This window comes from Pelecanus crispus, chromosome 3 (assembly GCF_030463565.1).
Source record: "Pelecanus crispus isolate bPelCri1 chromosome 3, bPelCri1.pri, whole genome shotgun sequence".
NCBI classification, from domain to species: Eukaryota; Metazoa; Chordata; class Aves; order Pelecaniformes; family Pelecanidae; genus Pelecanus; species Pelecanus crispus.
Window position 1 is genome coordinate 45,139,257 of NC_134645.1, and position 14,425 is coordinate 45,153,681.

At 41.1% G+C, this 14,425-nt stretch overlaps 1 protein-coding gene across 1 annotated transcript; it reads left to right on the forward strand.

Annotated features, from left to right (window-relative positions):
- The first annotated feature begins 1,254 nt into the window (after nt 1-1,254).
- On the forward strand, nt 1,255-11,267 carry LOC104027014 (potassium channel, subfamily K, member 16). Its single transcript, XM_009477624.2, has 5 exons — nt 1,255-1,467; nt 6,291-6,405; nt 6,954-7,120; nt 9,559-9,724; nt 11,044-11,267. The coding sequence occupies exons 1-5, from the start codon at nt 1,255-1,257 to the stop codon at nt 11,265-11,267; spliced, it is 885 nt and encodes a 294-aa protein (XP_009475899.1).
- Nucleotides 11,268-14,425: the final 3,158 nt, after the last annotated feature.

Here is a 14,425-nt window from a genome sequence, read left to right on the forward strand (position 1 = left end):
GTCAGTCATCCTCTTCTGGATGGAGATGGCTGGCCCTAGGCTAGGAGCATGGTTCAAATGGCAAGTACAGGGGTTTTCCCAGATACGGATATGAATGAAACCATTTTTTCAGTCTTTTTCTCTGAGCACAAACTCTTGTTTGAAGGTCGGTGAAAAACAATCTGAATACTAAGCAAAGGAGGGATATCTGTATCCAGAACACTTTAATGGGAAGGGAGTTTAATAACAAAATTGCAGCACTAGCCACATGGCCTTCTTGCTCTGTGTGTGTGTGTTTTCCTTCAGAAGCAGTGGCAGAGATGACACTAGCCATAAAGCTCTTCCTACAGAAAAATATGCAAGCCCAGCTAATTTCCAGCACATGATAATCATTAAGGCTCCCATGAGTGAACCTCTGATACTTTTTTAGCTAACGATTAACCTTAAGCCCTCCTTCCCCCTTATGCATTTGGATTAAAAGGGCAATACGGACACTGAAAGCAGTAGGCATGAGTGGTTCATTCTCTAACTCTAGGGGACTAAGGGGTGAATTAATCTGACAAAGAACTCAGGAGTGGCAGGCCAGGCAGTGAGGGGACTGATCTTATTAGGGTTAGAAAAGAAAGAGAAGGTCAGTCTTGTGACCAGGCTGAATTCAGGATGTTTATGAGCTTCATCATGCTGCTTTCACTGGTGCCAACAATGTTCGTATGGTACAGACGGCAGCTATTGACTTTTCCATTTATTCAGCTCCATACTCTTCTTTGTTCTAGGGAGTCTGCTGTAATTAGAGAGTTTATAGTGTTTTCTTGTACAGAAGTCTAGTGTTTAAGGCTTTACTTGTCAAGACTTTAAGAGTCTATCCGTGACTCTATATTTATATGACCCCGGGTAAGTCATTCAACCACAGTTTTACTTCAGCTTCCCAGGCTGGAAAACAATACCAATCTCAGAGAGCTGGTGTCAGGCTTCATTCATTTGATTGAGATCCTTGGGTAAAAGTTGTTTTAATAGGAGAAAAACACTATGATTCATATCCTTATTAAGCCATAAATGCTCTCCCTTTATATGGGATAGAGAAAAGATGGGGAGGGATAAAATTTGCCTGTTAGTCTCATTTTGTATAGGCCTGATACCTGTATGTTCTGTTAAAAAATTCTCCAGGGCAGTAGCTGGGAACATGTGTGTGTGATTCCTGGGCATCCTGGGTAGCATAGTCTTGGGACAGCAACCTATTAAGTACTGAGCAGGGACTGGCAGCAGCAGAACAGCAGCATGCCCCTCCTCACCATGCACAACCAGCAGATCAGCTGGACTCCGCTGCTGGTACTGGGGTATCTCTTTTACCTCCTCCTGGGCGCTATGGTGTTCCAGCTGCTGGAGAAGCAGGCAGAGACGCACTTTCGAGACCAGTTCCAGCTGGAGAAGCTCAAGTTCCTGCAGAACTACACATGCTTGGACAGGCAAGCCTTGGAGCAGTTTGTACAGGTAAGAGGAACAGGCTCCCATTATTTTGGCTCAAGCATTATTTTGGTTAGAAGAAATTATACTGCTGTGGCCAAGCATGTCATAAATTGATCTGTTGTCTGTGACATTAAAGGACTAACTCTACAAGAGAAAGACAGAGGTTTCTCAAGCCCATTCACATACCTCTTTATCTTGATCTATTGCACTTCTTTTTTTCCCCAGTCATGAACTGATGCGCCTTTCTGCTACCTTGCAATAATTTCAACTTCATGGTTTTCAGCTCCCTCATTAATTGTTACATGGGAATTATGCATGGGGACAAAAAACAAGAATCAAACCTACAAGAAGTAGGTTGTCCTACCAAGGTTCTCCAGTCCAAACGTGTGCAAATTCTGCCCTTCTTTTGTACTAGAAATTGTCTAGTGCCTTTGAAGCTGGTCCTGCACTTCCAGGCCTCTAAAGAAAAGATAAGTCAAACATCATGAACTGTGTTATCTATCACTTACAATAAGAGATAAAGGGCTCTTGTTCAGTATGGGTTGTCAATTAATGACATCGTCAATTCCATTTTAATCTATTCCTTAAAACTGGCTGGAGATAAATTGCTAGACCTTTCTTGGTATTATTATAAACGTATTCTCATTCTGGTATTGAAAGAACTGGACAGAAATCTTTGAACTACCACTTTCTTCATGCTCAAAATTTATCCAGTTGCAGAGCTGGGTGCCTAAACAGTTTGAACTCTTTCTACCATGTCATTAAACCTGATAGAAACTCTAAACATGCTGCAAGTTTGCACTGTCCAAGTCAGAGGACTTCCACAAAGGTATATGATTTTGATCAACAAAAAGCCAACATTCTCTAAATCGATTTAAGCAAACAGTGAAGTTCAGATCAGAAAGGGAAGAGAAGGTGCCTGAAACTCTGTCTACAAGGACAATATTCTGATTACAAATACTGTGATATATTTCTTGTGGAACATTTGGCATTGACCAGAAGATGACTAGTTTTCAAGAATTTGCATGCTGGCTTTTTTCAGCTTCACCGGCTGGTGATACTACTTGTCCTTTCCTTATCTCTGTGATAATGATTGTAGAGGAGAAAACCCTGATTCTCATTCTAAAATAAACTGGGATACTTCATAGGATTTAAAGGTTTAATTAAATCTCCAGTACCCTAGAAACCTTAGGGAGGGTTCACACATGTCCAGATTCTCCTCTCTCTGGCTCCACTGGAGCTTCCTTAGCACTGCTGTGCCACTCAGAGAATCACATTTTGCTGCATCTCTGCTGAATTAGATGCAACTATTTCACTTGTAAGCTGTTCCAGACAAAACCGGCTGAGGGCACCAAATTATCATCTACAATGCACCAAGCTTCAGAGTACATAGACTTGATAATCCTCAAGGTAAATAAATGTAAGTGCAGGTGCCCTCTGACTCACCTGTCGTTTATAAGATCTCTTAAGAAATTTGTCCAGCTCTCAATAATAGTAGGGAATAGAAGTCTTTCCATATTAAATGTCTAACTTTAAAACTAATGCACGGAAGCAATCATCTCTCTGTACGATTTAACTACATGGTTAAGGAGGCCTGTTCATCGTGTCAGAAGTTCCAGTCTGAAATGTCACACTATTCAGGCTGTGGTGAGGCACAGCGACTAGATTCAGTCTGTTCAGCTGACAAGTACAAGGTATCTTGTCTTATTGCCAGTTCTTTAAACTTAAATCCTGGAATCTGAGAATCAACCCAGGTTCCTTTTTGCATATACATTATCACTAATAATAGAGTTACCACTTACAATTCATTAACATTTGACTTGATTGTACATGAAGCAAATTCTTGCAATTCCATGTCCATAAACTGCATTGGCTCTGGTTGGCTAAAACTGCCTAGCTGAGAGGTGACCCTGAGCTGTGGCTCCTAAGCTGAACAGCCTGGAGCTTTAGGAAAGTGCAAATCCAAACTCTGCAATCTAATGCGTCTCTGGTAAACATTCTTTAGTCAGGAAAATATGCCATTCTGACAGCATAACTGAGAAGTAGATTCACTGAGTAAGGAGGTACCTTTTTTAAGTCCCTGTTTTGATTATGTCTATACTTTTTCAGCCTCAAAGGAACTGATAAGTATAGGCCAAGAGGACCAAACCCTTGTCTATGACCACAAGTGGCTGCAATGTGCATTGGCAGGGGGACAGGAGCAGAAATGGCAGGCAGTCTTTATTCTCTCCACATCCTTCTATAGCTTTATGTAGGCTTCATACTCTTACTGTAAATCATAGTACATTGCTTTTACTTACTGGCTACTTCTGCTCCCAAAGGCAACAGCTAATATTCACCAACCATTCAACAGCTGCTCTGTTCACACTCCAGCTATAACCATTACCTGAGCTGTACATGAAAAGGAGCTAGGAGCCATTATAACTGTCCCACATGAACCTGTTTAAACAAACAGGTTTGTTAAACAGGAAAGATTCTCGTGGGCACCAGGATGCCATTTCTTTCATGGGGTTGTATTTAAAAGCAATAATCTTACCAAGAAAGCTGTCCTTGTCAAACTATGTCTGAAGTTCAGCCGGCTGAACATGAGCCAGCAGTGTGCCGAAGAAGGCCAACAGCATCCTGGCTTGTATCAGGAATGGTGTGTCCAGCAGGAGCAGGGAAGTGATTGTCCCCCTGTGCTCGGCACTGGTGAGGCCGTACCTGGAATACTGTATCCAGTTTTGGGGTCCTCGATACAAGAAAGACATTGAGGTGCCGGAGCATGTCCAGAGAAGGGCAACGAAGCTGGTGAAGGGTCTGGAGCACAGGCCTTATGAGGAGCGGCTGAGGGAACTGGGGTTGTTTAGCCTGGAGAAGAGGAGGCTGAGGGGAGACCTTATCGCTCCCTACAACTACCTGAAAGGAGGTTGTAGTGAGGTGGGTGTTGGTCTCTTCTCCCAAGTAACAAGTGATAGGATGAGAGGAAATAGGCTCAAGCTGCACCAGGGGAGGTTTAGATTGGATATTAGGAAAAATTTCTTCACAGAAAGGGTAGTCAAGCATTGGAACAGGCTGCCCAGAGAGGTGGTGGAGTCACCATCCCTGGAAGTGTTCAAAAACCAGGTAGATGTGGCACTTTGGGACATTGGTCAGTGGACATGGTGGTGTTGCGTTGATGGTTGGACTGATGATCTTAGAGATCCTTTCCAATCTTAATGATTCCTAGTTTTTGCTTTCATTAAAAATAATCCAGCCACCAAGCCAGGAAACATGAAATTGCTACTCTACCCTTAATTGGTCTAGTGGTGGACTTGGTAATGTTAGGTTAATGGTTGGACTGAATGATCTTAAAGGTCTTTTCCAACCGAAATGATTCTATAATTCTAAGTGTTCAACATTGCCTTACTCTTCCACATTGGCTTTCATGATGTGAATGTAGCTTCTCTGAACACTTGTGCATTGAAATTCATAGAACTGACAAGTGTTCCTTACAGGGATGAATTAAACCTGTGATTATTTTAGACATTTCAAAAGACTCACACCTCAGTAGCTTCTGTGTGTTCCTTCTAACCAGCAAATAAAATAGTCAACTCTAGATAACTGGATGTGTCAAATTCCTCCCATTCTAAGAACAGGCTTTTAATGGATAATGTAAAGTTCTTTGTCATATTGAAAAGAAACTCTGCTGACACTTCAATCACGAGATCACGTATGAGGATGCCTAGCAGCCCTATCTGATGGACTTGACCAATGCTGTAGGATTTTTTCCTGAAGGCATAAGATTAGCTATTAAACTTAGGATACTCAATCCACCAGCACAAATCAGCTAATATTGCAGAACCTATGCAAAATCAGATACCTTGTAGTGGGCATGTTCATCAGATAAGCAACCCTTCTGGCAGTGGTCAACATTTGAATCAAGAAGGAATATCTTCTTTGGTCTCATACTCCTGGAACCAACTAAAGCTGTGGTTGCTGTTGAATCCTGCTCATGTCATGCATCATACAAAATCTCTAGAAGAGATGAACAAGTAATTCCTTCAGACATTTGGCAAAATGACGAAGGCTGTGACCTGGACCTCAAAATTGGTATGTAACAAACATGGGGATTCTTGAAACCCCAGCCACTGAGCATAGGGTAACCAGTCTCCTTCAGAGAAATCCTCAGGGGAGAGCAAAGGAACACAGTCTTCACTAAAGCAGCTAACAAGATATTTGATGCATACATAGGAGCAGCATTTCTTTTGCACATAGTAGTTTTGGTCATCTGGTAAGAGCTATCTGGAATAGCAGAGAATATTTCATTAGGTAATCTTTCAGACTAGGAGAAGCCTAATATTCATTGAAAATTATTGGGAAGTCATAACCAAAAATAGTAATTCATCCTCACTAGTACTTACATGGAGGCAACAGAAATGAGAACGTTCCCCACGCCCCTCCCCACAGACACAACCATGCATTTACACGTGCCCACTGGAATGAGATTATTAGACTAGGGAAAGAGAGAAGAGGAACTGCCTTTGTTTTTTATGGCATAAATTCACTTTCTTTTCCCAGTTTGATCACTCTGGGGAACTCCCTCCACTCCCTTCCCCTTAGCCTTCAACTAGTTATGGAACCTATCCCACTTCAATGGCCAGTTCCTCAGTGACAAGAGTTCAAGTTCCTGGCCAGCTCTATTTCCAAGTTTTGCCATGTCAGCACAAGGCCATTTTAGTCACACTCTACCCTGTTATCTACACTGTTTATTGCTCTGCTTGCTGAAGATGGAAAGCAATATTTACTTCTCTCTTTTTTCCTGACATTCTTCCTGATTTGGTCTAACGGGTTGCTCATCTTTGCTCCTTTGACCTCTTCTGCCTCAGGTCCTCATGGAAGCATGGGAAAAAGGGGTCAACCCAGAAGGAAACTCTACGAATCCCAGTAACTGGGACTTCAGCAACTCCTTCTTTTTTGCAGGAACTGTTGTCACCACTATAGGTGAGGTACTCTCTTTCCTTATAAACTGGGGTTTCCTCCAGCTGTCCTGTAAAGCCGCCAGAAAAGTGCAATTGGTGGACAGAATATACCTGCAAGACAATATTGACTACTGTGGGTTACTGTTTTCTGTTGGTTTCCAATTATACCTGTTATTCTTGTGTATCCAGCATATTACACCTGTACACCTGCAAAAAAAGCTGAGTGCCTACCTGGCATGTGCAGTATCATTTTGTACATGCACAGCACATCCTGAGGTTGCTTTGAAGCACTTGGTTGCACTCACGACAAAATCAGAGACCTATAGAAAATTACAATCCACTTCAAGAGTAATATTTTTCATGTTAAATTTTCTGTTAGTAGCAGTGAATGCACAGGGCTCCATCCTAAGCTATAGCAATCATCTGTACCATATTTAATTGCAGAAAATCATAGTCCACAGGTTCCTGAAGCTTAATGTAGTTGAGCTTCCAAGCCTAGGAACTTCCCATGATGGACTGCAGCCTGACTATAAAGCCCTTTCATGCAGCTGTTTTCTTCTTTTTTTCCAGGTTACGGTAACCTGTCCCCCAGCACAGTGGCAGGGCAGATCTTCTGTGTGTTTTATGCCTTATTTGGAGTGCCCCTCAACCTGGCCTTCCTTAATCAGTTGGGGAAAGGCCTCAATGCTCATCTGATTACCCTGGAAAGATGGGTGCAAAAGCCAGGCCGTGCCCAGGTACAGTGTCAACCTATCATTTATTTCCACTATTTTAAAACTAATTAAAGTTCTCTTCTCAGATAGGTACATCTGCTGCTAGATTGGGTTTCCTTGTGTGTGCCTACATTTTTCTGAACCACAGCAATTACGTGGCCCTCTATATCAGAAAATTGGTTTACTCTATTTATTTATGATAGCTTTAAAGCAATTTGCTTTTGCTTGACGGACTCTAGATTTGCCTTTTTAAAACCTGACTCAGCAAAACTGTTAAGCAAGCATGGCCTCAATTTTGAGCAGGGTCCTTAAGCTCTGGTGACCTTAACAGAACACATGCACATACACACATTGCTGAATCAAGCTCTTATTATCTAGCCTATGCTAGCATCTATCCAGAATCTAGCCCTACACTGTGCAAAGACAACTTACTTTTATTGGTCTGTTAATCTGGCTTGAATTACTTTCCCTGACTGTGCCACCAATTTAGCACTTCCTTCCTTTTCTTTTCTTGAAATGTAAATAATACTCCTTCTCCTTAGTTATCATTTATTGGTGAGTCATTGAATTAGTCCAGAAGTATTGGAATAAGAGAAGCACTGATAGTAGAAAATACATGAAGGTCATTTATGACAAAGTTAGTGCATGTTTCTAAGTAAAGGTTCAATGAATTGATCCCTTTACTTAGGGAAATGGGAGATTAGATATATTAGATATGTTGAAACATTTCAGAGTTCTGGCACAAGTTTTTTTTTCCTCTTTTTCATTGTAAAATCTCTGAGTCAGTGCATTCTCTACCTACACTGGGAAAGCTATAAAGCTAGTCAGACGCAGACTTGGTTTATATGAGCAAGAAGTTCTTTAGCTGCATAACCTATGTCTGTTCCCCAAATAGATGCAGCTCTACCACCAGAAGGATTTTCATACTGGTATAGCTGCATCTTTCCTGAGATTTCTAATAGCACCTCAAGGATGTGAGCTTTTTTTTTTTCCCCCCTTTTCACTCGTGAATTAACACCTTGTTTCTGACAGAACTCCTATGATCAGACAAAACTTTGGACCTGTATCTGCTTGTTCACTCTGAAAAGCTCCTTCCAGGAAGTTTGTTCATCTCCTTTTAAACACAATTTAGTCATGCTTTGGGAAATTAATTACAATCAGTTCTTCTTCATTCCTGACCTGCTGTCCCCTATGTTATAGGTTTGTACCAGAAAGTTCTTAAAAGCCAGGGTAAAAAGTAGTATTGTGCATTTTGGTATAAAATTTTATGCAAACTTCAGTATCTAATTAAATGCTATCACACTTCTGGAATGAACTAAATGAGAACAGATATCAGCTATAACCATGTCGCTCAGTAATTCTCAAAGTGCTTTGCAAATGAGGTAAGTATTATTATACAGCTGGAGAGACATGGTACATAATATAGAAATGATTTGTCAAAGTCACCCAGTAGGCTCACGCCAAGTTTCTCAAGCTCAGTAGACTATTTTATATGTGAGATAATACAGAGAGAGAAAGAAAAACATGATACCTGGACCTTCTACTTTATAAACAGTGGTTTGGCTTTTCATCCAGTCACAATAAGTGCATGCATAAAAAAATCATACTCTGGTTTGAATGCCCTTGAGGGCGTTTTTAAACAATTGCAATGAGTTTGCATCAGCCCACACATCACTAGTCAAAAGTTCACCAGAGTGTGTTCCCTGGAAATACATGAGTTCCTGATCTTCAGTCCTAAACTCCTAAAATCCCCTGTCATGACCCATCCACTGACCATTCTGTGTACCTATCTGTTGCAGCCACATACACGGTAACTTATCTCCCAGAAGGCAGACAACGTTTGTGCTGAGACACACAGGTCTGCCCTGTGCTGACAGAAAACAGCTTGGCTCTGAATGCTTCTAAGTTAAAAATGAAAGCAGGCAAACTTACTTCACTTAGATTTCATCCAAACATATTTTTGGCTGAGCTCTTGCAAGCCACTTTATAAATCTTTAGAAGCAGTCATGGTGAAGAGAGCCCTAATTTGTTCTTGCCAATCTTTGTTTCATGAGTTACGCAATACTTGGTGATTTTCCTCAAAGACAGGAGCCAATTGGTTACAAGAGCATCTCCACTTGAACTGAAATTGTAAAGTAAGTATTTCATTCCTATGGTTGCCATAATAAGTTTGAAAATATGACTTGAGCATACTTAAAAACTCATTGCAAAAAGCTTTAAAAAAATCCTCCTTTTTTCCTAATTTTGAGATTTTTTGGATTCATGATTAGGTGCAATATCTATGTGCAGGGTAAACAGTAAGGCCAGCCTGCAGCACATGGAAGCATTGGTTTATCCTTCCTTTTTTTGGACATTGCTCCCAGCTGGAGTGGGTTTGTGATTCAAGAGCAAAACAGACCCAGCAATTTCCACTAGACAACTGCTCAGTGCTGTTTAGCTGCCATCTTCCTTTTATCTTTCAGGTGGTTCAAACACTGGCAGTTGCCATCTTCCTGACAACTGGGACCTTGCTTTTTCTAGTGTTCCCACCATTGGTCTTCAGTTACGTAGAAGGCTGGAGCTACGGAGAAGGCTTTTACTTCACCTTCATCACCCTGAGCACCATTGGATTTGGGGACTATGTAGTAGGTAATAAAGAAAGTGAACTGGATTGAGCTTTGTTGAAATTAATTACTCTAGTACAAAGGTAACTACAGAGAGCATAGGTATCCATTCCACTATAAAACTGGTACAAGAATGAGCTGAGCCAGACTGGTAATAATGAGCTAACGTATTATTTGACATGGGCATTTTTCTCTTGGCAGCTAAGTTGAGAGTCACCAAACTCATTTCACATATGCCACTGAATGCCCATTCAACAGTGACTATGTCCAAGCTGGTACAAACGTGATCCATGAGTGACAGGTGGAATGTAAATGAAATCTCTTTGTCAGTATTCAGCCTTTGAACCACCCTCTCCTAAAAGTGATTTGTTTCAGCAAATGCCTACCATTCCCAATAAGAAATCATGTCAAATATGAAATGATCAGTACTTAAAACAGGAATAATATTACTGACAACCACAGGATGCCTGTGAAAGAAAACAAACCCAGTGAGATTACATAGTCTAGAGATCCAGGCTGAGACATAGCAGTAGAGACATGTGAGATGCTATTTTTCTACCCACTTATTTGAACAAATGCTCTTAGCAGATTACGTATAGTGTGTTTATTTGTAAAAAATACTAGGGTCTGTTACTTTATGAGTAGTAGCTCTCCTCTCCCAGAGGTCATAACTGTGTCCAAAAAGGAGATGAAAACCCATCCCATGCTGAATCTGGGCGCTGTGGAGTTTCATGATGATCTGGATGACAGAGACTAAATGGATGACTGCGGTGCTGTCCTGTGCCTGTATCAGCTGCACGGATTGTCCATGCTGTGGAAACAGCAAACTGGGGATTAAGATTCTCATAACCACTCACTTAAAATGGCTGTATTTCCCATATAATATTCTCCAGGTGATTTTGAATCCTGGTTGCTGAAGTATATCACCCTACAAAAAGCAATCGCTATATCACTGAGGTAGTGAACCGTATCTTTCTAAATCATCTGAGATCCCCTGTGTGGCTCTTGGGTAAAATATGGCTAATATGGATTCAACATTGGTTTTCCAAGATGATTTTTTTCTTTGTTGGTGGCTAGGAACACTTGATTTTATGCATCCCTGATTAACATTAGATATGGTTATTTTTATTATATAGCCTCAGCTTCCGAGATTTGATGCCAACTGTGCTAAACTTAACCTGAGAGCTGGAACACAAAAAGAAAAAAAGAAAAAAAAAGAATAATTGTAGATCACAAACTTGTTAGACATACACTTTTGCAGGGGGTGGAGAGGGAGTATGAGTATGTATATGTGGCAGACCAAAGCTGTCAAGATTAATATGCAAAGTTTCCTGGAATTTTCAGGCACAAACCCCAACAAGCACTATATCCCGGTGTACAGGAGCCTAACTGCAATTTGGATTGTTTTTGGCTTGGCCTGGCTGGCTCTGGTCTTCAACGTGGGAGCTGACTTGATGGAAAAATTCCTTCAACTAAAGTGGCACAAGCCTGACTTAAGCTTGGCAGAAGGAGCCACCACCAAATTGGAAGATGAACCTGAGCAGCCCAGAATCCACATCCCTAGCTGAGCAAGGTACTCAGAAAGCAGTCCTGAAAGCACATCTTTCATCTGTATCTCACACTAAGCAAGCCCTGTGTATAAAGGACTAAACCACAGGTTGTGGACTGTTTCCTAAGGAGGAGATGTTTCAGATGCATTGAAATTTCCACACCCTGTATAGGCATCAGCCAATTAAAACCTCCAAAGTAGCAGCATGCATGGTAAAACAACTGTCCCAGGATTCATTTTACACCTCTTACTCAAAGGCAACTTCCCCTAAAGTAATCAATTACTATCCTTTCTCTTTCTCTAGTGGAATTCAGTTCTTTTGGTCACTCGTTTTCAAAAAAATCCAGAGTGACTGCCTCCCAACTCCAATGAGAAGTCATGTCACGAGTCTCAAGTGGAAAAAGTTAGGTACAGAAACCTTTCTTCGTTTCCAATCAGAAAACAAACAAAAACACAGAGGAACATCGACAGGAATGACTACCTGCTTAATGACATCCAATCAAGATTAATTTAATATTGTCTGTAATTAACAGCTTTCATATAAAATGAAAACATTCCTGTAGTTCCTGGGCTAAAATGCTTTTCTCTTAAATTGTGCATAAATTACGTGTCTTTCCAGCACTGCCTGGACTGTTACAATTCATTTCAGAGCAAACTGACAGCTCAAAGTGGGTCCTTATCCTTATCACAGTTCATTTCACAGCCACTTGAAAACAGCACTTTAAACTAAATCTAAATACAAGCAGACTTCCTTATTTCCAAACAGATCACAAATATTATTAGGGCACAGCGTTTGCTTTCGGCCAGTTTACTGAAGAACTATCATGCACCATAGAGAACGGATGCTGTCCATTTACCTCTAACAAGGCTGATGATAGGCTCTTGTGTTAAATTTGATCCTCAGTCATGCGCATAGTGTCACCTGTGAGAAGCAGAGAGTTTGATTTTATCACAGTTATTGTAAGTCAAACGTAGCAGCAGCCATCTCCAAAGAAGCAGAAAAGCCAAGGAGCGACATATAAGCACCTTATAATAGGCTAGTCACTGAGATATAAAACTGCAGTCATACTCTGTATTAAAGTGAACTGCAGAAACTTGAAAAAACAATTATCCATTCATTGAGTACCATACTAGATTGTTTATAACCATCACTAACACGTTCCGTGGGTGTGCTTGTAATTATGTATATATTGCCATTTATTCAGTATGTTTATAATTCATACTAACCATCAATTAATCCTTTTAAACTCATTTCTAAGTGGAACTTTATTGTTAAGTGTGAGTGAAATATGACTGGGCAGGTAGACTAGCCCCAAGCTAGCCTATGACTGACAGGCTACAGTAACATCAAATGTCAGCCTTTCAGCAGCTGCTTTGATATTTCATTTTGGGCAAGCGTCCATAAAACATGTAGAGACGTGTGTAGGTCACAAACCTCTTCCCACATGCTTTCTGTGCTAGATTTTTACTTCTGAGGAGGGTCACAGCAGACGCTTGTTCTTACATCTGACTTGGTGCTTGTTTTCTTTGCTAGTTGCTGACTCCTGCATAGTGCAGCATGGCTGCTCAAATCTGAAATGCTGGCATATAAGAATGCCAGCTATGGTTTATTCAACTAATTTCAAATGCTTATCCCATCTAAGGTTTCCCTCATGTCTTACCACTACCTACCTCACAGATTTTATCTCCTCAGTTTTTGCACTGATCTTCCTCTATGCCCTCAGCTATTCCCATAAATTTGTGCAATGGGTTTCTTTGTAGCCTCTTTCACTGAGAGCAGCCAACTGTCTCCTGTCTGGCTTTTTGTATCTTTGCAAATCTCACAGGAAACTTTCTCTCAGTATTGTCTATTCTTCAGACATAATGTTTGCATACGCACTTGTTAATACCATCACCATAACTGTGTACCTGCCTTGTGTCAATACTACAAGATGTTTTTTGGCCTGTTTGTGTGAAACACAAAACTGAAGTTCTACTCACTTTTGTATCTGACCCGTTCCCTTCACCTTGCCTTTTCCCATGCCTTCCTTACCTTATCTAGCCACAGCCAGCCACAAAACATGCACTAGTCTAAAGGTGATCCTATACAGTGTTTTCCACCATGCTGCATGCCATAAAAAATGATAATGAGGTTTATCAGAGATAGAAAGCATGCAGGCTCCACTTACTGGCAAAGTGTTTATTATTGTTTTATTCTTACTTGACATGTGACAGCAGGGAGTTTGGATTGCTTTTACTTCAGTCCAGAAAATTGCTCCTGTACCTGATACTGGTTTTGCAAAGCAGCAGCACGGTGAGACTATCTTCTGAATTTTTTTGCTACTGCTGCTGTTAGTAAGGCTATGAGTAGCTGCAGCAGATCTCAAGCTGCCTGCCAGCAGACTCAAGAAGATAACTTAAACCAAGCATGTGGCCATGTTGGAACAGAAAAGAGAAAGATACTGATGATGTCTCCTGTGTTACACAAGTGATAGAAATTTCTTGCTCACTTTGTCAATTTTTCAAGATCCTGAAAAGATGCTAAAGGGCATGCATGTCTAATCAAAGCTACTTTGAGATACATACTGGGAGCACTGGCCCAGTTCTTGAGCACAGATGGATCAAGTGCTTTCTAGTACCCTTCCTCTAACAAAAAGGTAGTCAAGAAGTATCAACTGACCAGCTAAGAAAAATAACGTGGAAGAACTGTGCAATCACAAGGGCTTACTAGGAGTCAGAGGAGTGCACAAAAGGGACTCTTCTGCTCTTTTAATAACCCATTTTACCAGTGGTGGAATCCTGCACAGAATGGGGGTCACACAACCTGCTACAAGATGCTCAGCTGAGATGCATGGAAAACAGCAATTCTGAAGCCTCCGAAGGTAGCTCGGCAGCCTGTGGCAGAAGCGATGACCCAGGCAGTGTTCATCCGTGATGTGGAAAAGTAGCACGTTGTCCTGAGCAGCTACTACTTGCAGTCCAGCACAGGACAAGAAGCAAACGTCCTTCCGGGCTTACACTTACCCTTTAAGCTTACTTAGCAAGCCCTTCCTCATCCTCAGATATATTGGTACCTTCCAGACAACACCAAAATATCATCTGCAAATATTTGAGCCATTCCCTCTGGAGATGTAAATAGAAGGCTGACACACAAGGGACATTTCTGAGAATACTCAGGAAAATCAGCCGTTAAAATAT